Genomic DNA, 26,813 nt, shown 5'->3' on the forward strand with positions numbered 1-26,813 from the left:
TGTACTTAGGGGGAAAAATTATTTTTTAAAGATTTTACTTATTTATTTGACAGAGATCACAAGTAGGCAGAGAGGCAGGCAGAGAGAGAGGGGGAAGGAAGCAGGCTCCCTGCCTATCAGAGAGCCAGTTGTGGGGCTCAGTCCCAGGACCCTGAGATCATGACCTGAGCCGAAGGCAGAGGCCCTAACCCACTGAGCCACCCAGTCACCCCAGGTAAAAAAAAATTAATTAAATTCTTTATCCTTCCTACTTTTAAAATGCAGCATGTCTCAATTTTTATAAAAATCTGGATATAAATCAATCTGAAAAAAATTTAACCATTTTTCAGTGTCATTAAACATGTCTGGTAAATGTTTCTGATTGTTAAGTTCTATCAACTTGTTTTTCTTTGATCTTTCCCCCCAATTAATGTATTAATGAAAAAAATTAAGCCACTAAAAAACATTTCCTTTTGGTAACAGAGGGTGGTCATTATTAATTATTTCCTTTACTCTTCTCTATTTATTATTCCATACATCCTACCAAATACTTAAACCTTCAAATAGAGTTCCTTTATTAAAAGAACTAAACAACAGATTTTAAATGAAGTTTTCATTTCAATGAATTTCATTTCAATGTCACTCAATGAAATAATTTTTCACATCAAATTAAAGTACCACAAATATGAGTTTGAATAAAATACTTCTCCACTTTCTTAAGAGATTCCTCACTTCCTAAATAGAAATCACAGGGGCAGTAAGGCCATCAAGGATCACATATAAGGTGGTACTGACAATCAACAGCAGAATAATCTATTAACATTCTCATAACACTAGTTCAGTGATACTAACATTTTAACCAGAATTGCATGCATTCTGAAGCCAGCATAATTTTTTGAAGAGCCAGAAAAAAAAAACCCTCGAAACAAATTATATAATTTGTAAGCAAAATCTACTTTCTTTCTAGGAAAGTACATTCTTGGGTGAAAGAAAATACCCCTTTGTCACTGTAATGCACTATAAAAAGCTTTGGCGCATGACCATTTGGATTCTGGCTCTTCCACTTGCTAAGTAGGTAGGGTTCAAGTCACTTGGCCTTACCCACAAAATGGGGATAATGCTCTTTCTTTAAAGGATTTTTGTGAGAAATTAATAATAATGTATATAAAGGACCCAGCAGACAGTAGAACTAATTAAAATGTAACTACAGTTGGCCCTTGAACAATAAGGGGATTAGAGATAATCTGCCATGCAGTCAAAACCCCATCTATAAATGTGACTCCCCCAAAACTTAATTACTAATGGCCTACTGTTGACTTGTCGCCTTACTGATAACACAAATAGTCAATAAACATATAATTTTACTTGTTATGTGTATTTTATATTCGTACAATAAAGCTAGGGAGAAGAAAATGTTACTAAGAAAATCAAGAGAAAATACAGTTGCAGTACTGGACTATATTTATCCAAAAAAAAAAAAATCTAGGTATAAATGGACCTGCATAGTTCAAACTCGTGTTGGTCAGGATCAACTGCAATTTAATTATTTCCTAGAAGCCACAAGGAAGAACTGTAACATTTATTTTCTGGGTGGACCTCATGAGTTTCTTTCCAAAGGCAATTTAAAAATCTCCTTGAGAAGAACCATGCACATTTCTATTAATCATATTTACACTACTACCAATATTTGGCTGATGATGTAAAAATACTTAATCACACTAGACACATAAACATAAATGGCAGACCTTAATGTCTAAAGTAAGATGAAGTAGGTTTGTCAAATCCACAATCTCCTAATATATACAAAGAAACACACATTGTAATATATGAACACATTTTATTATTATTTTGCTATATAACACGTTAGTGAATATACTCAATGCATTTTCTCAAAAGGCAAATGAGACACAAGATAACATCTTTTCGATTCCTGAAAACCTCAGTATCATCTGTCTTTTGGAGGATCCAGTTTCCTACGACGTCTATGATACCTTGAAAAGAAGAAAATATTTAAGGTATTATTTTAGTAAATGTTAACTGTTCCTGAAAGAAACACCAAATTTCTATGATTAGTTTATTGTTCATTTGTACTCAATGATCTCAATGAAACCTAATATAGATAGATGTTAGATATATCCGAGATAAATATTTAAATTTTTCTTAACAAGAAGCCACTTTCCCCACTGTGAAAATTTTTTCTACTAAATAAGCATTTTGGAAAGGTTTCTTTTGCCACTCTTGAAGTTAATTTCAATATGGTAACCTGGATAATTGATTCTTAATTAAAAATTAACAATTGCCTTGGGGTGACTTGGTGGCTTAGCCAGTTAAGCAGCTGCATCCAGCTCAGGTCATGATCCCAGGGTCCTGGGATGGAGCCCCACATTGGGCTCCCTTCTCAGCAGGCAGCCTGCTTCTCCCTTTTCATCTTCCCCTCCTCCTGGCTTGTGCATGCTTGTGCTCTCTCTCAAATACATAAAAAATAAAATTTTAAAAAGACACACACAAAAATCGATAATTGTCCTTTGAACATGCTCTATTAAAGTTTTATTTATAAGGGGATGTTCTCCCTTAAATGGAGGTCTCTTAAAATCATGTTTTAATATATAATAGGATACAATTAATACTGTTTCTAGAAAATGTACGTCACAAAAAACGTAAGAAGTACAAATTGAACAATGAGGAACTTTTGTTTTTGCAATCACAAATATTTTAAAAATCATAATGCCCAACCCAAGCACAGGTGTGATGAAATAAGCAACATCAGACCCAAATGGTTAAAGTATTAACTGGTACAACACTTATGAAAAGCACTGTGGCAATATATATCAAAAAATATTTTTAAATAGTCATAACTTTTGATCTAGTAACTCCTCTTCTGGAACTCTAGTCTAAATCATATAGAAAAATAGTTAAAATATTAACTATCTTAATACTAAAATATTAAAGATTAATCAGGGATGGGGAGATGCAGGATGTAAATTTATATATACAGTATGATTTTTTTTTAAGATTTTATTTTATTTATTTGACAGACAGAAATCACAAGCAGGCAGAGAGGCAGGCAGAGAGAGAAGGGGAAGCAGGCTCCCTGCTGAGCAGAGAGCCAGATGCGGGGTTTGATCCCAGGACCCTGAGATCATGACCTGAGCTGAAGGCAGAGGCTTTAACCCACTGAGCCACCCAGGCACCCCTATATACAGTATGATTAAAGCCATGTAAAAATACACAAACTAACAAAACTTAGGAAAGATATAAAAAGAGAAATAAAATGCATGTTAGCAGTGACTGACTTGGAGTGATTTCACCAGAATAATTTTTCTTTTTGCTCCTTTGCTTTCCTTATTTTATTTATTGATTTAAGAGAATTTCTACACAGAGTACATATGTTTATGGTAATGAGTTCTCTTCAAAAATTATCTCAAGACTGCATTTTGGCAAATTGGTCTAAGTTTTATTTAATTTTCTGGTAATGTGGAAATCCAATGTAAGGATTTCTACACCATAAATGGTAAGACACATAGTTTGTGCTCTTTATTTATGATTAAGATAGTAAAGCATTCTTTTTTGCTTATTTTATGGTTTCATACTGGCAACTCTCCTATACATTGTTATTTGATACTGATCTTTTTAAATTGCAAAAATAAAATTAAGCTGAAAAAATGAAGTACATCTATATAAAATAACACAGAACATTAAGTTGTAGAATAAAACATATAGCACAATATAATTTACATAAACTTTCCCACAGGTACTAATACCGGCATAGAAAAATTATAAAAAAGTATCATTTTTTTTAAGATTTTATTTATTTGACACAGAGAGATCACAAGTAGAGAGAGAGAGGAAGGAGAAGGCTCCCCGCCTAGCAGAGAGCCTGATGCGAGACTCGATCCCAGAACCCCGAGATCATGACCTGAGCTGAAGGCAGAGGCTCAACCCACTGAGCCACCTAGGCAGCCCCGAAAAGTATCATTTTCTTAAGGGTTCCAGTTATGTGCCAGATAATCAAGGTTTTACTAATGCAGCCCTGAAAGGTGTTCTCTCAAAGCAGCTAGTCACCAGAATAGGGGTTTGGGAAGTCACACTTTCCTTTTTTAAAAGATTTTATTTATTTATGGGGGAAGGGGAAGAGAGCATATGCACGTGAGTGGAGGGGAGGGGCAGAGGGAGAGGGAGAAGCATACTTGCCGTGGAGCAGGGAGCCAGACATGGGGCTTAATCTCAGGATCCTGAGATCATGACACGAGCTAAGGCAGACGCTTAACCAACTGAGCCCCCCAGGTGCCCCGGAAAGTCACATTTTCTTATGATACATGAATTTCAATATCTGCTACAATCACTAGCCAGGGGCAAGCACTTTAATTTTAGGGTACCCTTATAACTTATCATCAGACTCAAACCCTTGAGAGAATTAAAAACCCATCCTACTAATAATTAACAAGAGAGTTAAACCAAGACTATTCATGGAATACCAAGACACACTGTTACCCTTCTTAAATTACACAATGACTCGGTGACATCTGAAATAACTGTCCACAGTTCCTAATCCAGAGAACTTTATCTCCTGGTTCACACTGCAGTCTGATATTCAAATCTGTTTCCTACTGATGGGAGTAACAAATTTTTGTGGCCTCCATGGAAAACTAATAAAAGTTATTTAAATAAAAGAGTATTGCTATTCATACATTTATAGGATTGCTCTACATTTCAAGAAATTTAAAATTATTTTCCAAATCCTTCTTACTTTCCATCCAGCCTTCTTTCAATTCTTCCATCCTTTCCCTCAACATAACTTTACATCTAGTTGAGCTATGTTAGCTTACTCTCTTCTCTTTTAAGAGGTATTATGAGAATCAGGGGCATTTACCCATTCACTTATTAATTTTTAGATGTGTGAGTATCTACTACATGCCAGCGACTACTTCTAGAGGCTAAGAATTCTGTAGTACACAAAACAAGACAAAATCTCTACCCTCATGAAGCTTACATTCCAATGTAGGAGACAGGAAAACAAGTTAAGTTGGACAAGGAAGGTTTCAGGGAGTAAAAGCCCAAAGGAAGTGAGAAAGCTAGGTTCGCTGATACTAGCAGGAAGAGAATTCTACATAGCAAGAACAGCATATGTAAGGGCTTTGCAGGAAAGGCATGTTCAAGGAACGGTCAAGAGGCCATGCAGCTGGAACAGAGTAAACAAACAGGAAATGAGAGTGGAGAGGTAACAGAGGATCAGATCATACAGGTTCTTATAGGTTAACAGTTAAGGTCTTTAGCTTTTTTCTGAGTAACATGCGAAACTATTGGAATGTTTTCAACAGAAAAAATGTAAGAACTACTCTGGCAATGTGCTAAGCACAGACTGTAGAGAAGTAAAGTAGAAGGAGGGAGACCAGGCAATTCAGTAATTCAATAAACCAGGCAAAAGATGGTGACATGGACCAGGATGGTGGCAAAAGGAATGGTGATAATTTGTCAAATGTGGATACATTTTAGAAGACAGAGCTAATAAGATTTGCTGACAGACCAGATGCTGGGTGTGAGACAAAGAGAAGAGTAAAGAATGGCACCAAGGTTTCTGGTCTAAGCCACCAGAAGAATGGAGCAAGCATTAACTGAGATAGGGAAGGTTGAAGGAGAAGCTGGGTTGTGGGAGACCATCAGAAGCTCCATTAGAAGACAATATTAAGTTAGGGATGCCTATTAGACATGTCAAGTAGGCAGCTGGATGGATACAGTTCTGGAGGGGACAGGTCTTCACCGGAGACAGAATTGGGAGCCATGAGAATGCAGAAGGTATTTAAAGCTACAAGACCGGATGAGATCACCGTCTTTGAAAATGGGACAGGAAAGGGCAGAGAACGGAAGATTGATCCTTGAGGACTGAACTTAAGAGGTAAAAAAGATGAAATCAGTAGGAGAAACCAAGATAGTATTTGGATATGTAAAAAGAATTTCAATGAGCTATTAAGGCTGAATTATGGAGAAAAAATAAAACCCACATACAACCATTAGGGACTGTAACACTTAAAATGATGTGTTCTGGAAAGAATTACAATGGAAGGAATACACCATCACACTTGGTGCACCTTTCAAAGAATATGTTCCAAGTTCCATGACTTTAGGTAACTGTAATGTAATGGCTAAGCTAGTTTTTTTGTTTTGTTTTGTTTTAAAGATTATATTTATTTGTCAGAGAGAGAGAGCGAGAACAGGCAGACAGAATGGCAGGCAGAGGCAGAGGGAGAAGCAGGCTCCCTGCCGAGCAAGGAGCCTGATGTGGGACTCGATCCCAGGACGCTGGGATCATGACCTGAGCCAAAGGCAGCTGCTTAACCAACTGAGCCACCCAGGCGTCCCTGGCTAAGCTAGTTTAATTTGTTTTCATACCCGTTATATCATTAAACAGGAAGTAGCAGGAGCCACATGGTTACATATGTTATCTTTTAAAATCAAACTCTCTACAAATCAATGTAAAAATAGTCATTCAGGCAAAGGCAGAGGGTAAGGAACTAAAAGTTCAATTTAACCCCAAACTCAATGTCTTGGGTTTCCTCAGTACCCACTTCCCAACACTAAAAATTCAAAACAGCCCTAGCACCCACTCTTACCATAAAGCCGAAAATCTAAGACTCTTTGAATTGCCATTCTAAAGTAAGTAAGATCATCAGGATTAGGAAAAGGCAAAAGGCAATTCATCAATTTCATATAACAATATTAACTTTAGACTTCCAAGCTTGAGATGATCTAATCACCGTGTTTATTGGCCACTGGGCTATTTCAGAATCAGTTTTGTACAATCATACTTACCTACCCTTCCAGCCCACCCACTCTGGGTGAGGTCAATAATTAAATGCATGTAGGTTCAGGACTGAAAGAAGTGAGGCAACACCTTGGGATCATAACTCACTTTGCTGACCTTGATTAAGAATTTGATAATAAGGAACATCTTACTCTACCTGAAACTCTAAATAAAATGGTAACTGAATAAACCTACATAATATGATAGCTAAACTCTGGGAATAAAATTTCTAAGAATCACTGAGAAATTTATCAGTGGACTATCCCCAAAACTACCATAAATAAAGTACCATTTCAAAGAAAAACAGAATACCTTCAAGAAGCTGTGAAGATAATTAGGTAAGATAATATTTTATCAGACAGTAACTGAGGTCCCACATACTGTATTAAGACTACTGTATTAGAGATCATGTGGAAAAGTACAAAACAAAAGATGCATTCCTGATGAAGAGAGAATAATTTAGAGCAGGAAATATAAATAAAAAATTACCCACAATTATAACATTAACATTATCTAGTCACCTATAGTTATATATACTTGGGCTAATGGGGGTAACAGCTATTCAAAATAACTATAGCCAAGTTAAATTTTATGAAGAAAGTGAGCTAAGAGCAAATGGTAGAAAAATGAAAGTACTGAAAATCAAAGGAAACAGCATTTAAGATGGCTTGATATTGAAATGAAAAGTCAAACTGGACAAAAGCAAAATCCAATTATATTCCACTTCTAAGAAACTCATCTAAAATATAAAGACACAGATAGGTTAAAAGTAAAAGAACAGAAACAGATCATGTAAACACTAGTCAAAAGAAGGCTGGATAGGCTATTAATACTAGACAAATTATATTTCAGAATAAGAAATATTAGCAGCAATTAAAAAGAAGACTTCATAAAAATAAAGGTGTCAATTCATCAAGAAAATAGAATAGTAAACATATATACAACTAAAAACAGAACTTCAAAATATATGAACACAGAATTAGGAGGAGAAACAGAAAAATCCATTAAGTACAGATGTAGATTTCAATGTTCCTCTAATAATAATTAGATAAACAGAAAATTAGTGAACTTGAAACTTGAACAATACTATCAGCCAAGTAGACCTAACTGATATTTTTAGAACACTACCAGCAATAATGGCATAATATACACCTACGTTTTAAATGTATGTGAAACATTCACCAAGACAGACCATAATCTGGGCCATAAAACAAATCTCAAAGACTGAAATCATACAAAGTATGCTCTGTGATCACAACAGAATTAAACCAGAAATCGGTAACAGAAAGGTATCTGAAAATTTCCAAAATATTTAGAAATTGACTCACTGCTAAATAATCCATGGGTCAAAGAAGAAATCACAAAAGAAATTAAAAACCATTTTGAACTTAATTAAAATGAAAACATCAAAATTTGTGGAATGCACTAAAGCAGTGCTTGATGGGAAATTTACAGCATTAAAAAATTAAAAAAGAAGACAGGTTGCTAAACAATAAGCCTTAAGAAACTAGAAAAGGAACAAATTAAACCCAGAGTAAGCAGAAGGAAGGAAATAACGAGGAGCAAAAATAGAAAACTGGGGCGCCTGGGTGGCTCAGTCAGTTATGCATCCAACTCTTTTATTTTTTTTTTAAAGATTTTATTTATTTATTTGAGAGAGATGGAGAGAAGGATCACAAGCAGGTAGAGTGGCAGAAAGAGGGAGAAGCAGGCTCAATCCCAGGACTCTGGGATCATGACCTGAGCCAAAGGAAGATGCTTAATAGACTGAGCCACCCAGGTGCCCCTGATCCAACTCTTGATCTCAGCTAAGGTCTTGATGTCAGGGTCCTGAGTTCAAGCCCCAGTGTAGAGCCTACTTTAAAAGAAAAAAAAAAAAAAAAGGAAGAAAGAGAGGAGGAAGAGACTGATGAATCAATTAAAGCGAAAGCTGGTTCTCAAAATATCAACAAAGTAACAATAACAAAATAACAAAGTAACAACACCAGGAATGAGGGAGATGACATCACTGCAGATTATGAAAATACTAAAAGGACATAAAGGAATATTATAAACTAGGTACAAATAAATTCAACAATCTAGATAAAATGGACAAATCCTGAAATGATCTGATACGAACCACCAAAGCTCCCTCAAGAAGAGATAAACTAAATAGTCCTATCTATTGAGTACAGAAGTTGAATTTGCAGTTAAAACTCTTTCCACAAAGAAAATTCCAGACCCAGATGGCTTCATTGGTAAATTCCAACATTAAGAAATAGTACCCATTCTACACATTTCTCTTCCCAAACACAGAGAAATAGCACCAAACCTACTCTATGTTGCAAGCATTACTCTGAAACCAAAACCAGACAAAGATATTATAAATCTATAGACCAATATCCCTAATAAAAATGTAAAAATTCTACAACAAAATTTTAGCAAACAGAATCCAAACAATCCATAAAAAAGAAACATATATATATACATATATGTATATATATATATCTCTCTCTCATCACCAAGTGAAGTTTAGCCCACAAATGAAAGGTTTAGTACAATTTGAAGTCATTCACTGTAATTCATCACATGAGTAAAAGAGAAAAATGTTATGATCATTTCAACAAATACAGAAAAAAGCATCTAACAAAATTCAACATCCATTCATGATAAAAACTCTCCACACCAGGAATAGAAGGGATTTTCTCAACCTGATAAAGGGCATCTAGAAAAAGACCCATATTGAAACATCACACTTAATGTTTAAAGACTCAGTGCTTTCCCTCACTAAAACTGGAAAAAAAGCAATGGTGTCCATTCTTAACACTTCTATGCAACACTGTAGTTGAGACTCTAAGCTGTGAAATAAGGCAAGAAAAAGAAATAAAAAGCATAGAGATTATAAAAGAATCTGTAAAACTGCCTTTATTCAATGATACCATGATCTTCAACACAGAAAATCCTAAGGAATGTATTTTATTTTATTTATTCATTTATTTATTTTTTCCTAAGGAATTATTTTATTTTTTTTTTATTTTATTTATTTATATGACAGACAGAGAGCACAAGTAGGCAAAGAGGCAGGCAGAGAGGGAGGGGGAAGCAGGCTCCCCGCTGAGCAAAGAGCCCAATGCGGAGCTTGATCCCAGGACCCTGAGATCATGACCTGAGCCGAAGGCAGAGGCTTTAACCCACTGAGCCACCTAGGCGCCCCTCTAAGGAATGTATTTTTTTTTTTAAAGATTTTATTTATTCATTTGACACAGAGAGATCACCAGTAGGCAGAGAGGCAGGCAGAGAGAGAGAGAGAGGAGGAAGCAGGCTCCCCGCGGAGCAGAGAACCCGATGCGGGACTCGATCCCAGGACCCTGAGATCATGACCCGAGCCGAAGGCAGCGGCTCAACCCACTGAGCCACCCAGGCGCCCAGGAATGTATTTTAAAAACTACTAGAACTACTCTCAAGATCACAGGAGACAACATCAATAAACAATCATATTTCTACAACAAATAAAACTATTATAAACAAAAAATGTTTGGAAACTGAAATTAAAAAACCAATACTACTTATAATAGCATAAAAATTATGAAATATTTGAAGTAAATTTAACAAAAAATATAGCACACTCATACACACAATCTCTATAAAATATTGTTCAGTGAAAATTTTTTAAAGATTTAAATAAATGGAGAAATATACCATTTTAATGGTCAGAAAGATTCAATACCATTAAGACAGCAATTCTGAGATCGTTCTAGAGACTGAATCCAATCTCCTTCAAATTCCAGCAGGTTTTTTGTAGAAACTGTTAAGATGATTCTAAAATTTATATGGAAATGTGAAAGACCTAAGACTGCTGAGACAACTTTAAAAAAAAGAACAAAATTAGAGGACTCTGCCTGATTTCAAGACTTAGTTAAAATTATTTAGCCAAAACAGAATGGTATGACAAAGACAGACAGTGGAACAAAATGAAAAGTCTAGGACCCACATAAATGGTTAACTGAGTTTCAACAAAGTTGGTAGGGCAACTCAGCGGCAAAAGAGAATATATTCACCTAATAGTGTTGGAACAACTGGAGAAACAACTGGAGATAGATATAGATATATATCTATAGATATATATATATATAGATATATATATATATATATCTCCAAAAAAATGAACCTCAACTTGTGCCCCACACCAGATATAAAAATTAACCATGAATGGATCAGAGATATAAGTGTTAGAGCTTAAATTATAAAAACTTCTAGAAAAAAAAAACAAAGCAGAAAGTGTTAGTGACCTTGGCTTAGGCAAAGATTTTTTTTTTTTAAATTTTATTTATTTATTTGACAGACAGAGATCACAAGTAGGCAGAGAGGCAGGCAGGGTCAGGGGCGGGGAAAGAAGGCTCACGGCTGAGCAGAGAGCCCGACTGGGGGCTCAATCCCAGGACCCCAATCCCAGGACCCCGGGATCAGGACCTGAGCTGAAGGCAGACGCTTTAACAACTGAGCCACTCGGGCGCCCATTAGGCAAAGATTTTTAATGTAGAATGTAAAAATCCTGAACTAAAAGGAAAAATTTGTAAGTTGGACTTTATGAAAATAATAAAAATTTTTATCTTAAAATACACTATTAAATGAAAAAGCAAGCCACAGAAAGAAAATATTTGCAAGATATTTATCTCACAAAGGACTTTGATCCACAAGTTTTACACAATAAGACAACAAATCTGCTTTTTAAAAATAGTCAAAAGTTTTTTACTGTATAATTCCATTTACATGAAATTCGAGAAACGGAAAAACATAAAAATCTAGAAATTCATGAAATTCTAAAGAGACAGGAAGGAGAGCAGTGACTGCCAAGGGTGAGGGTTAAAGGGGAAAAACGCACTGCAAAAGAGAGAACTTTTTAGAGTGATGAAATAGTCTTTATTCTGACTATAGTAGTAATCACACAATTGCATACACATTTGTCAAAACCCAACACAACGTGTACTTAAAACTGGTGAATTTTTCTGTATGTCAATTATACCTCAAACCCATCTAACTAAGAAAAGATACTTCAAAAGGAGTAAGAGGAAAACTATGAGTAGGAGACAATATTAATAATTATCATTACCGTATCATCACTGAGCATATACTATAAGCTAGGCACTTAACTCCCATGATTATATATATATTTTTTTTAAGATTTCATTTACGGGGCACCTGGGTGGCTCAGTGGGTTAAAGCCTCTGCCTTCGGCTCAGATCATGATCTCAGGGTCCTGGGTCCTGGGATCAAGCCCCGCATCAGGCTCTCTGCTCAGCAGGGAGCCTGCTTCCCCCCACTCCTGCCTACGTTTCTGCCTACTTGGGATCTCTCTCTCTGTGTCAAATAAATAAATAAAATCTTTTTAAAAAAAAATTTTCATTTACTTGTTGACAGAGAGAGAGCACAAGCAGGGGTAGCAGCATGCAGAGGGAGAAGCAGGCTCCGGACTGAGCAGAGAGTCCCTACATGGGACTCAATTCCAGGACCACGGGATCATGACCTGAGGTGAAGGCAGATGCTTAACTAACTGAGCCACGCAGGCGCCCCTTACATTATTATATTTTATATCAAAATCATCATGTACTATTTATCCGAAGAATATGAAAACACTAGTTTTAAAAGATATATGTTTACTGCAACATTATTTACAATAGCCAAGACATGGAAGCAATCCCAGTGTCCATTTATAGATGAATAAAGAAGATGTGGCATATATATAGAGAGAGATATAAATCTCTCTCTATACACACACACACATATATAATTTTCCAATGGAATATTACTCAACCATAAAAAAGGATGAAATGTTGCCATTTGCAACAACATGGATGGATCTAGACAATATGCATTGCTAAGTGAAATAAATCAGTTAGAGAAAGACAAATACCATATGATTCCACTTATGTGGAAATCAAGAAACAAAACAAATGAACAAAGATAAAAAGAGACAAACCAAAAAACAGATACTTAACTGTAGAGAACAAATTGAAGGTTACCAGAGGGGAAGTGGGTGGAGGGACAGATGAAATAGGTAAAGAGGGGGGCACCTGGGTGGCTCACTTGTTAGGCATCTGCCTTCAGCTCAGGTCATGATCCCAGGGTCCTGGGATTAAGCTCCCTACTCAGCGGGAAGCCTGCTTCTACCTCTCCCACTCCCCCTGCTTGTGTTCCCTCTCTCGCTCACTGTATCTCTGTCAAATAATAAATAAAATCTTAAAAAAAAAAAAAAAGGAAATAGGTAAAGAGGATTAAGAGTACACTTATTATTGTGAGCGCTGAGTAATATATAGAATTGGTGATTCACTATATTGTACACCTGAAACTAATGTAACACTGGAAATTAATCAATTACTTTTTATGCCAGGCAAATTAGGCATTATTATTTCTATTTTCTTTAATAATAACAAGATTAAATAAACAGCTAGTAACTAGCAGAGGAGATGATTTAAGTAAGCCCAGTCCCCTTTAAAGCAAAGTTGTACGCTCAGAAAAGAGCTTGGCTTTACTGGAGTTTAAAAAGCACAAGATTGGGGCGCCTGGGTGGCTCAGTGGTTAAGCCACTGCCTTTGGCTCAGGTCATGATCTCAGGGTCCTGGAATCGAGCCCCGCATCAGGCTCTCTGCTCAGCAGGGAGCCTGCTTCCTCCTCTCTCTCTGCCTGCCTCTCTGCCTGCTTGTGATCTCTCTCTGTCAAATAAATAAATAAAATCTTTAAAAAAAAAAAAAGCACAAGATTGACTATAATATGAGATAGGTCTATTCATACAGGAAGAGTTTAACAGTGTTTATGGGGCATAAGGAATGAGTAAGTACAAAGAAAATTTCTACTTTACTCTTCACTGCATTGTTTAAAAATACTTTATACAAGCATTTTATATCTGTTAATATAAACTTATTTAAAAAGATACTATATGGGGTGCCTGGGTGGCTCAGTGGGTTAAGCTTCTGCCTTCAGCTCAGGTCATGATCTCAGGGTCCTGGGATCGAGCCCCATTACAGGCTCTCTGCTCAGCAGGGAGCCTGCTTCTGCCTCTCTCTCTGCCTGCCTCTCTGCCTACTTGTGACCTCTCTCTCTGTCAAATAAATAAAATAAATCTTTAAAAAAAAAAAAAGAAAGATACTATATACCTGCAATTATTACATTCATAATGAGTACCAGTCTTTTGATTGCCAGGATCTAAAAACTGTGAAATATTTAATAAAACATCCCTCTATGCACTGCCTGACATTTAAGAAGACCTCAATGACATCTAGAAATCAATACTTGAAAATGGCTTACATTAGTCCAAAATAAGTATTTAGATACCAAACAAATATTTGTTGAATGATTAGTGATCATACCTTAGCTTATTCAAAATTCTGAAAGATGATGCATCATAAGGACAATGTCTATTAGTAAAAATTTTATTTATATACATAAGCTAGTATCTGGAGTATTTCTGCTAAACTTTATTAGGAGAGATACTGGGATAATCAACTGCATCTAATTAAAGTCTGCTTAAAATTGCAAGTGCCTGGTAATCCTGATGGGACAAGACATACCAAGAGATTAAATTAACTAGCAGTCAAAAGCTAATAAGCAATAACAAGATTAAACAAGTAATTATTTAAACATCAGGGCGCCTGGGTGGCTCAGTGGGTTAAAGCCTCTGCCTTCACCTCAGGTCATGATCCCAGGGTCCTCGGATCAAGCCCCGCATTGGGCTTTCTGCTCAGCAGGGAGCCTGCTTCTTCCTCTCTCTCTCTGCTTGCTTCTCTGCCTACTTGTGATCTCTCTCTGTCAAATAAATAAATAAATCTTTAAATATAAATAAATAAATATTGAAACATAGGTGGGATACTACACATAAAAGTCTGAAGCTAACACGCATGATTTTAAGACTCCCTAATAGTCTTCCTGCCTTCAATTTTGTTCCCTTAGAGTCCCCTTTACAGGATTTTTTATAACTACATTTGGTTATACACAAAGGATGGAAGACAACTGTAGCAATATGGAACACACAGGAAGAAAACAGGTACTGAAAGTCAACAGAAGAAATTCAAGATAGGGCTTGAACTAAAATATCTAGATAATGAGACAAAATAAAGTATAAACACAAGTAATGATATGAATCATGGAAAGAAATCACAGAATATAGTAATGACATAGATATGGGGCTAAGAAATTGTTTACTAATATGTTTCTACATACTCTAAACCCAAAGAGCATGTATAAACAAAGTGGATACTAAATATGAAAGAAAAATCAAAGAGGATATAAAACAGAAGCAGGAATTGAAAGACATCATGGTGAGCAAGGAATTGCAGATTTTTTCCCTGGGAAATTAATACAGAAATATCACTTTTATTATAGAAAGATTATTAAGGGAAGAACTTTTTTAATACAGAAAAAAAAGAGCTATGTTTTTGTTATAATGAATTTAAAACTTTGGACAGATACCTATTTTGAAATTTCTATGAACAATGATTCTGGGAATAAGACCAAGAAAATAAATGGTCCCCTGGGTGGCTCAGTCGGTTGGGTGCCTGCCTTCTGCATGGGTCATGGTCCCCGGGTCCTGGGACTGAGCCCTGCGTCGGACTCCCTACTCAGTGGGGAGCCTGCTTCTCCCTCTCCCTCTGCCACTCCCCCTTGCTCATGCACTCTCTCTCAAATAAATTTTTAAAAATCTTAAAAAAAAAAGTAGACAAGTAGACCAAGGAAATAAAAAAAAAAGTATAAGGGAGCATAGCATCTATATAGTAAATATAATTAAAGCCCTTTGAATGAATTTCACAAAGACACAGAGTATGAGACTAGAGCCCTAAGGAATCTCTATTTTTTTTTTTTAAAGATTTTATTTATTTATTTGACAGAGAGAGATCACAGGTAGGTAGAGAGACTGGCAGAGAGAGAGAGAGAGCGGGAAGCAGGCTCCCTGCTGAGCAGAGAGCCCGATGCGGGACTCGATCCCAGGACCCTGAGATCATGACCCGAGCCAAAGGCAGCGGCTTAACCCACTGAGCCACCCAGGCGCCCCGAGGAATCTCTATTTTACCTAAGGATAAAAGAGGAAGTACCTTCTGAAGAGAAACTAAATAAGGAAACCAAGCTCCAGGTCCATACATCCATTTGCTTTCAGAATTGCTCCCCAGCAGAAGGATCCACTGACCCTTCAGACTCAACACGACCAACAATGAGTTCATCTTCCTGTCAAACCTGTTTCCCCACATATATGAACAGCACCACCATCCACCCAAACACGTCTTCAGAAACTTGGGAGGCTGCCTGTCTCTTCCCACACTTAGCCGGTAACCTACCACTGTTGATTAAAATTCTCTTTTTCCCCCTCCTTTCTCCTTTTATTTCCTCCTATTATCACAGTCCTTTCTTTTATTTTCCCCATTTCTATTCCCATCTCTGGCCTAGACTATTGTAATAGTTTCCAAACAGATCCCCCGACTCCAAACTTTTCATATACACCTTCCATGTATCCCAAGTACAGAACCCACTTCATGATTTTCTAATGCATTAACTTTTCTTCTTAAAATTTGGTAATGAAAATAAAATCTAATTTCAGCACAACACAAACTCCTTCATAAGACTTACACTCCCTCCTCATATTCTGGGTCCCATCCAAGCTGAACTACTTGCAATTTCCCCAGTATACTCTACGACATTCTGTTCCATCAGCCTGCAGAGCCTTTTCCCCATGGCTAGCTCCTAACCATTCTTCAAGGCTCAACTGCTTGACTTTGTTTTTTTACAGTATTATTTTCTCTCCTTGACTACAAACAACTTATAAACAAGGACAGGATTTTTGATCTTCCAGCACTCAGCAGAGCAGGTGGGTGAATGTATATTCATTAATTCCATAAGCACGTCCGGCCATGAAATGTGCCAGCCTAGTGCTTAGTTACTGGCTGACTAAGTGAATAAGAACAAAGTTTGCTCAAACATAAACTACTAAAAATAGTCAGCTCTCAGTTTTGGTAGGGAATAAGACACATATACAAGAAAGAAGAATCCAAACAAGAAAAATAATTAAAACCAGAGTCAGGTAATAAGAATCCATGCAATAAAATCTGAGTATTAGCAAACAGGGCAACTAGTTTCTAAAGGAACCGAGAGCCATATACGCTGCCCAATCATTTGCTGTACCACATTTCTTTTTTTTAACAATAACTTGAAATCTGTTAAATAAATGCATAGGTGGGCTGAGACCAAGATCAATTATTTGGCAGGAAGATGAATAAAAACAGTAAATGACTTTATCACAGAACAGAAAAATTTTCAAGAATTCTTGCAAAATTCACTGAAAGCTTTGGTTAAATTCCCCCACTAAAATAAAAGAAAAAATAAGTACTATTTCATTTTAGCTATCCTTTATGTACATCTAAAAATACAATTAAGTAGGTGATCATACTGGGTGTTAATTTCTCAATGCAGAATACAACCTCATAAGTTTGTTAATGCAGGAAAAGCCATGTATTCTTTTAGTTGTCAAGTGGGGGTTAAAGAAAAGAACTTACTGTCCACGAGGATACCAACGGTGCTTAGTAGTAAAGAACATTTTGCTAAGTTGTTCTATCATGGGTCCTTGCTCCAAGTGCTCATTTTTTCCTTCTAATCTGGTTTTCAGCACTTGGTCATGTGTTTCTTCATTATTATGCAGAGGATCTGGCCGAGGGATAGGCTACAAAATAATCAGTAATCCACAGGATCAAAATGTAGGTATGTTAACCAGCATTTAATTGAGTTTACAATACAATTGTCACACTCCAGAATTCATTATAGTACCTCAAAGTAGGTTAGTATGTTTTCAGAACAGAATTTTACTTAGTTGCCTTATTCATTAAGAATCAAAAACAAGGGCACCTGGGTGGCTCAGCTGTTTAAGCATCCAATTCTTCATCCTGGCTCAGGTCATGATCTCAGGACTATGAGATCGAGCCTTGCCTTGCATGTCAGGGTTGGCACTGGGTGTGGAGCCTGCTTAAGATTCTCTCTCCCCACCCCTACCGTCTTACACTATTGGTGGGAAGGCAAGCTGGTGCAGCCATTCTGGAAAACAGTATGGTGGCTCCTCAAAAAGTTGAAAATAGAACTACCCTATAGCGCAGCAATTTCACTACTGGGTTATTTACCCTAAAGAAACAAATATATTGATCCAAAGGGGCACCTGCAGCCCAATGTTTATAGCAGCAATGTCCACAATAGCCAAACTATGGAAAGAACCTAGATGTCCATCAACAGATGAATGGATAAAGAAGATGATGTGTGTATATATGTAAATATACATATATATATATAATGGAACATTACTCAGCCATCAGAAAATGAAACCTTGCCATTTGCAACAACATGGATGAACTAGAGGGTATTAAGTGAAATAAGACAATCAGAGAAAGACAATTATCATATGATCTCATTCATATGTGAATTTAAAAAACAAAACAGAGGAACAGAGGGGAAGACAGGAAAAAAACGAGATTTGTCTTGTTTAGAAACCATAAGAGACTCTTAATCATAGGAAGCAAACTGAGGGGCTCCGGAGGGGAGAGGGTTAGGTGATAGGGTAAGTGGGTGGTGGACATGAAGGAGGGCACATGATGTAACGAGCACTGGGTATTATATAAGATTGATGAAACACTGACCTCTACCTCTGAAACCAATAATACATTACATGTTAATTAAATTTAAATAAAAATAAATTTTAAAAAAGATCCTCTCTCCTCCTTCCTCTGCCCCTCCCCCATCTCTCTTTCCCCTCCCTCTAAAAAAAAAAAAGAGAAATATTTTTCTTCTCATACCAAGTTTTGGGGTTTTTCTCCAATAATAAATTTCTCATTTAATATTATTGTTCCCCCAATTAAAAAAGCACTTATTACTTTAATTTTTATTTCCCAAAACTGTAAATTTTGCCCATTATTTTTTAACTTGGAAGTTTATAGTCTCAGGTGCCTGGGTGGCTTAGTCAGTTAACCATCTGCCTTTGGCTCAGGTCGTGATCCTGGGATCCTGGGATTGAGTCTCGCATCCACTGCTTCTCCCACTGCTTCTGCCTCTCTCTCTCTCTCTCTCTCATGAATAAATAAATAAAATCTTGAGGGGGGGGGAAGTTTACAACCTCTAACCTTGCTTATCATTAAAGTGAGATACAATGAAAATGGTATTTCTTATATCCAAAGGAAACAAAAAAGTTTCAGTGTTTTCATTTTAGGTGACTGAAATGTCATCAAAGGATACTTTATGGTAATGTGAGTACTTTTTCACCTAAAGACATCAACTATTAAAAATCTCATTTCCCTCCCAATACATTTGAGTGATTATAACATAATCCCATCAGTAACCCTAGCTCATTAAAGCCTTTAAGAATCACTGTTTTGGAAAGTCAAGTCATGTATATTTTAAATATTAAATGAGAATGTATGTAACACAAGGTGGTAACATTGTCTTGCTTTATAAATACCATATATATGTATTACAATACATGAAAATACGAATTTATAACCAGAAAAAAAATAATTCAAACATAAATGTCTTTACATTCATACACTATTAATGACAACTACTATATCCTCCCATTGTATTAAATGTCATAGCATATATTTATATTTGTTAGGCATATGGACATGAAAAAAATAAGACTTCTAAGCGGGGCACCTGGGTGGCTCAGTTGGTTAAGCAACTGCCTTCGGTTCAGGTCATGATCCCAGGGTCCTGGGATCTAGTCCCACATCGGGCTCCCTGCTCAGCAGGAAGTCTGCTTCTCCCACTGCCCTCTCTACTCTCATGCTCTCTCTCTTTCATTGTCTCTCTCTACCTCTCAAATAAATAAATAAAATATTTTAAAAAAAAAAGGCAGTATCTAAGCACATGAAGGGGGCATAATTGGCTCAGTACTACAGAAATGCACAGTAACAAAAAGATACTGGAAAGAGGCAGAATAGGAGCCAGGTCAGAGCCTTGTTAGAGTGCAGAATATGTTCTACAAGGGATAACAAATATTACAAGTAAAGAAAAGTAGGAAAGAACACATAAGAAAGCAATAAATCTTAAAAATAGATCTTGAGGGCACCTGGGTGGCTCAGTGGGTTAAGCCTCTGCCTCTGGCTCAGATCATGATCTCAGGGTCCTAGGATCAAGCCCAGGTCAGGTTCTCTGCTCAGTGGGGAGCGTGTTTTTCCCTCTCTCTGCCTGCTTCTCTGCCTACTTATGCTCTCTCTCTCTCTGCCAAATAAATAAATAAAACCTTAAAAAAAAAAAAAAAAAAAAGATCTTGAGGGTAATTGGGTGGCTCAGTCAGTTAAGTGTCTGCCTTTGGTTCAGGTCATGTATGATCCCAGGGTCCTGGGATGGAGTCCTGCATCAGGCTCCCTGCTCAGCAGAAAGTCTGCTTCTCTCTCTCCCTCTGCCCCTCCCCCCGCTTCTGTGCACTCTCTCTCTCTCTGGGGTTCTCTCTCAAATAAATAAAATCTTTTTTTAAAAAGATAGTAAGGGCGCCTGGGTGGCTCAGTGGGTTAAGCCGCTGCCTTCGGCTCAGGTCATGATCCCAGGGTCCTGGGATAGAGTCCCGCATCGGGCTCTCTGCTCAGCAGGAAGCCTGCTTCCCTCTCTCTCTCTCTGCCTGGCTCTCCATCTACTTGTGATTTCTCTCTGTCAAATAAATAAATAAAATCTTTAAAAAAAAAAAAAAAAAGATAGTAAAATCTTTTTAATCAGAGAAAGACAATTATCATATGATCTCATTCATATGATAAAATATAAATAAATAAATAAAATATTTTTTAAAAAAAGATTTTATTTATTTATTTGACAGAGATCACAAGTAGACAGAGAAGCAGGCAGAGAGAGAGGGGGAAGCAGGCTCCCCGCCAAGCGGAGAGCCTGATGTGGGGCTGAAGCCCAGGATCCTGAGATCATGACCTGAGCCAGAGGCAGAGGCTTAACCCACTGAGCCACCCAGGTGCCCCTCAAATAAATAAAATCTTTAAAAAAATAAAAATGGATCTTGAGAAACCAGATTAAGAAAGGTCTTCAAACTTAGACTTTTAAGGAACAATTTGGGGTAAGCAGAAATAAGGAACCACTTAGTGTGGGAGGGAATGAGGAGGTAGTCTAATAAACAGGTTAAGAACTTGAGCTTTGGTCTCTAATTCTACCACTTACTAGCTCTGTGACCATGACAAGTTATTTAAGCTCTTAAATTCCCTTTCTGTAAAATCAGAGAAATAATACCCACCCAAAAGGGCTTGGTGAGGATCATATGAAATAATAATATATGGTATGCTTAGCTGTCTCTTGAACTCTTAATTAAGAGTTCAATAATGGTAGGTAGCTACTAAGATTTCTTTAAGGCCTCAAACAGGAGAGAAGTGATATAAATTTACTTTTGGAAAAAAGTTCTCCTTAGGCATTTACAGTAATTTTAAAAGATTATCATTTGTATGTAAAGTGAAATATAAACTGTCTTTGCAAGTTACTATGAGACTCTCAGAGGTCTAGCAAACACAAGTTTAGAGCCTATAATAGTTTTCTCTATTTTAGGTGACTGTACTTATTGCTAAAGATCAAAGTTTTCAGTATTATCAAAAGTTAAATTGTTTTCAAGTATTCATGAATGTTCCATTGTCTCTATTCCTATTCCCAAGCAGGCTCAATTCTAATATATCACAAATTCTCTCTGCTTTGTATGATTAAAAACACTTCTTTTCCAGGCACATAGATAAAAGACACTGGAATTAATGGATTCTTCAAAGTCTATACCAAGAGCCTCTGGCTGATTCAGAATTGATTTTTAGGTGGTATTTGATCTTCTTGATCAAAGTTCAAAGGAAGGATACATGACTATTTCAGTAAAAAGGAAAAACTAAAATAAAACTGTCAACTTTAAGAAACATTCAGAACTGTCATCCTGAATTTTCCTTGTTTCTCTTAAGAATTTTCAAAATTTGACTTTTGAAATTTTCCACCAAATCAGCCACTAAAAAGAATTGCTTAGTACTTGCATTTTAAACTTTCCAAGTCACTATTTTTGCCCCTGGTATATTATCTTTATTTTCCTAAACAAGAAATCCCAAGTTCTAGAAAAACACTTTTAGAATATTAATACTTTTAATAAAAGTAAAAGAAGTAGGATCTTTCTACCTGGATCTGTAGTAAACAATCAACATGTTTTAAATTACCAGAAAACCAAAGATGCAAATCATCCTAACTTTCTTAAAGCCAGTCTCAGTAGTTATTTCTACATATGACCAGGATCTTTGTATGCAGTATGCTTTCTAGGGCCTGAAGAATCAAAGGACTGGAGTTGCAGCAGCCCTACCTCCTTAAGAAAAGAAAAAAATTAAGACAAACTTCAAGTCATGTTGAAGGGTATTTATTTATTATCATATACTATCTGCATGAGATTTATAAATCTAGATTCAAAAAGAACACACTGTATTCTAAATTCTAACAACGATGTGTTTGCAAGAATGTTTCTTATTGTGCAGCCTAATCTACAATTTATTACTTAAGCAACAAAAAAATTCCATGCCTCCCCATGTGAATGTCTCTTAGCCCTAAAACAGAAAACCCATAAGCATGAAAGGAACAAACTTATTCATTTAATCAACAAATATTTAGTGTATATTTACCAAGTACAGGTGTTATTCCAGATGCTAAGGATATACCAGAGAACACCAAAGAGGCATCCTCATGGAGCTTACATTTTAGTGATGGGAGATAGACAGAAATACAAGAAAGTATCTATGGTGCCAGAAATGATACAAGCTATTGGGAAAAGACAATAGGAAGGAGTTCAGCCGCAGGGGTACTACATTAAGCCCCAAGGTAGAAGCCTGACGAATATACCTGAAGAACAGCTGGGAGGCCAGTGTGGTTAGCAGTGGAATGATGACATGTAAAGTGATAGGAGCAATCTTCCAGATGAGAGAGAGTGAGAGAATAAAAGGGAAATAGGAAGGAATACTGATGACATGGGAGAGGAGACAACTGCTACAATGGGAAATGCAATGGAAAAAAAGGAACCAGGGAATTGGACATGTATGCAAGGGAGTGATTACAATGATGGACCATGGAATCTATGCCAGGCAAGGAGAGAAGTGAGAATGTGTGAGATGCATGAGGGCTAAGAAAAAGTGCTTTGATCAATGGATGTAGGTATCATCCTACGGAGATGAAGAATTCTTGGAGCTGGGAGACTGTGGGAGCTGGTAGGAAGCTAGTGGAATTCTTGAAATCTAGACTGGCAGGAAGGAGGGGCAGGTATTTGCGACTAGAACATCACTAGAGTACGGCAGTGGGAGTGGGGGCTGAAGCAGGGTAAAAGATGGAAGTGAGAGGTCAGGGCATTAAATTATTTCCATATACTGCAATAACAAAGAATTAGGATGGAAACAGTATCAGAGGGAATGATGGTACATCTACAGTCTCTGAGGAAGAGTAGAAGGATTGGGGAAAGAGAAGTGAAGTGAAGGATAGTAGATAACAGCCATAAAAAAAGGGAGCAGGGGTGCCTGGGTGGCTCAGTGGGTTAAGCCTCTGCTTTTGGCTCAGGTCACGATCTCAGGGTCCTGGGATGGAGCCCCACATTGGGCTCTCTGTTCAGCAGGGAGCCTGCTCCCCCCCCCCCCGCCCACCTCTCTGCCTACTTGTGATCTCTCTGTCAAATAAATAAATAAAATCTTTAAAAAAAAAAAAAAAAGGAGCAGATGTTATAGTTTAATGATACAAACTACAAAGCCAGAAATTGTTAGGGAGGAGGAAAAATGGTCTGCATATGACAACAAGGAGCTACAGGGATCCCTACTTCCCCTCTAGGTCTAGTAGTAAAAGGGAATAGGGAAGAAAACATCAACTACTTAAAAACCTGCTGGGGAAGTAATGGCCCCAGGGTCCAATAAGGTTTCTGTCAGAGACAGAGATGAAGGCAAAATTCTGGAAGTTAATGTGATGAGAGATTTTAATGATGATAGTGAGTGCTAAAAGTAAAGTAGAAAGTTTAGACAAGAAGGAAGGATATGAAAAGTGTCAGATTCAGGGATGTAAAAAACTACACATGGAGGGAAGTCTGGAAGCTGAGAAATGACTTTGTGATTGTGGCCTTGGTATAACCACTAAAAGATAAACCATGTAACCAGAAATATAATACAAAGTAACAATGGAGGAGGACACAATATAGAATGAGCTGGAGTATTTACAAGCCAAAAGTCAGTGATTTATGCTTATTTTCTACACAGTGCCCCAAGAAATGAAACAAAAGAGGTACTGGATTATTGCCTATGATATGTGGCTAGAACACAAAGTAGGCAGACAAAATGATGAAGTTAAAAAGGGAATATAAACTAGCAAAATAAAATTAAGCTCTTTTCTCAAATCTACCACTATTCTGGCCCTAATGATGATTTTTAAAAATAGCTACCACTAGATGCATCATGTGATGATTTGAATTATCTAATTATTTTCTCCTCAAAGAGCAAATCAAACATTACCAAATATAGTAAACTATGGCTTAAAAACATAGAAGGAAGCATTTCAAATATAAAATAAGAAAAAGACTTGGGTCAAGCTAAAATAAATTGTACTGAAAACAAAACCAAAACTTCCTCTATCTCATGCTTGGCTTTTGAAGAAATATGGAAAAAATTAAACTAGTCCTTAAAATATATGCCCATGTTGGAAAAAACTGGGAGGAAAAAGAAAAAAAAAAGGAAATTCACTAAATACTGAAAGGATTATCAGAACTAATACAATATAATAGGTATTAAACACCATGCCAAAATACAAGTTTTTCATGATTTATTAGTTTAAAATATAAGGTAGTACGGAACAGTATGTTTTGTAAATCTGTACTAGTCAAAAATCATCTATCAGATTTTAGACCAGAAAACTGATGCCATAACTGTGTTTAAATGGTTCACTCTGTGTACTGAAAAAGTCTTTATTTAAAGAAAGATGAAAAAGATAGGAGAAAAATTGAAATAGTAAAATAAAAACAAAACAAAAAAGGTCTAATCCAAATAAAGGAAAACAAACAATTCCATTCTCTTTGGATACGGTAAGAAAATGTGAATATTTCTAACAGCAAATTATAAATTAGAAGAGATTTTCTTATACATACTTGTGTATGTTCATATGGAATGTCCACAGAAGGGTGGTAGCACACTATTGTCCTGCCATCAGATGTCAAAGCAAGCTCTACTTTGCTAAAAAAAGAACATTTTAGAAATAGAGTTATATTGTATTCAAGACAGAATGATTTTCTTAGAGATAAAATTAATTAATCATAAGTCCCTGAAGAACATACGCTATGGCACCGGACTGGCAGACCTGGTACCCATATCATAGGGGACAACTCAGACATCCCACAAAATACGTCAGCTTAACTACCACAACAAACCGTTAATGCTTTTTTTTTTTCAAGATTTTATCTATTTATTGACAGAGAGAAATCACAAGTAGACGGAGAGGCAGGCGGCGGGGGGGTGGGGGGGAGGCAGGCTCCCCGCTGAGCAGAGAGCCCGACGCGGGACTCGATCCCAGGACCCTGAGATAACGACCTGAGCCGAAGGCAGCGGCCCAACCCACTGAGCCACCCAGGCGCCCCAACAAACCGTTAATGCTTAAGCCACTATTTTACCTATTTGTTTTTAGACTACCCAGATCTTTGGAAGGGATCTTCATGTTTACGCATCAGTATTATTAGACCTTTTTTTCCTTATCTAAAAACTACCCTGATGGCACCTCCGTGGCTTAAGTTGGTTAAGCGTCTGCCTTCAACTCAGGTCCTGATCTTGGGGTCCTGGGACTGAGCTCCACCTTGTGCTCCCTGCTCAGCTGGGAGGCTCCTTCTCCCTCTCCCTCTGCCTCCCACCCTGCTCATGCTCTCTCTAATAAATAAAATCTTAAAAAATAAAGACTACTTTCAAAAAGCTGTAAGAAGGGCACCTGGGTGGCTCAGTGGGTTAAAGCCTCTGCCTTGGGCTCAGGTCATGATCCCAGGATCCTGGGATCGAGTCCCACATCTGGCTCTCTGTTGCCAGGGAACCTTCCTCCCCCTCTCTCTCTGCCTGCCTCTCTGCCTACTTGTGATCTCTGTCTGTCAAATAAATAAATAAAATCTTTTAAAAAAAAAAGCTGTAAGAAGTATATTACTTTGTTGAATTATTAGAATTAAACATCAGCAAAGTACATCATCTTCCAATCATAAAGACTGTAGCTGAGCCCTTTTTCTAGATCAAGTGCCTTCTCCAAGTGCCTTTGGCGGAACAGTACAGCTGCAAGAAGCCTCCCATAAAAAGAGTTCTGCAGTCAAATAAATTTGAGAATTACTGAACACTATCTCTTCCCTCCATTAATATCCCTCAGAAAAACACATTTTGGGCAATACTCCTCTAAATATTTTTTCAAGGAATACTCTGGCTGGATCTCATTCAGGTACCAACTGACTAAGACTGTTTTTCAAAGATCCCAATTATACTTAAATCCATATAAATTCTAAGGAGCACAACTTTCAGTTTTCATTAACCTTACAACAATGTTCTCTAGATGTCTATAAATTTAAGCTTCTAGGGTTTCAATACTAACCAGATTTGAACTAGATCTGCAATTACTACAGCATATTTTAGCTAACAAAGGACCTGGTATTAGGTTGTTTCACCATGATTTTAAGATCAAATAGCATAACACAGCTATAATTAGAACATTTAATCTATCAAGTGATTTTTGATGAAAAATGGAGTTTTACATGATACAAAAAACACCTCTAAGACTCAATCTTTTCAGGTTTAAAAAAGTGTTACCTATTATCTAGTCTAATTTCATTGCTATCTTAGTACTTACTAAATATACACCTAAAATTCAAATTAAAACTAGTATCGAGGGAAGAAAATATATTTTTACTAAAATTTGCAATAGAAACATCATAGCTTAAGAAAATATGCTGCAGTTTCTGTACATCAGACTTTACTACAGAGAAAACAAAATCTTATTCATATATTATGCCTAGTTCTTAGTATAGTGACTAGAATTGAATAAGTACCAAATA

At 36.8% G+C, this 26,813-nt stretch overlaps 1 protein-coding gene across 1 annotated transcript in view; it reads right to left on the reverse strand.

Annotated features, from left to right (window-relative positions):
* Window positions 1-1,796: 1,796 nt before the first annotated feature.
* MRPL42 (mitochondrial ribosomal protein L42) overlaps window positions 1,797-26,813 on the reverse strand; it is a 33,547-nt gene continuing 8,530 nt past the window's right edge. The window contains exons 4-6 of the mRNA XM_032346782.1: window positions 24,888-24,972; window positions 17,293-17,456; window positions 1,797-1,970 (exon numbers count right to left, since the gene is read on the reverse strand). Of these exons, the coding sequence (XP_032202673.1) occupies window positions 1,925-1,970; window positions 17,293-17,456; window positions 24,888-24,972 (295 nt within the window). The 3' untranslated portion in view covers window positions 1,797-1,924. The remainder of the gene's footprint in view (window positions 1,971-17,292; window positions 17,457-24,887; window positions 24,973-26,813) is intronic.

The sequence above is a fragment of the Mustela erminea genome, chromosome 6 (assembly GCF_009829155.1).
Source record: "Mustela erminea isolate mMusErm1 chromosome 6, mMusErm1.Pri, whole genome shotgun sequence".
Taxonomy (NCBI): domain Eukaryota; kingdom Metazoa; phylum Chordata; class Mammalia; order Carnivora; family Mustelidae; genus Mustela; species Mustela erminea.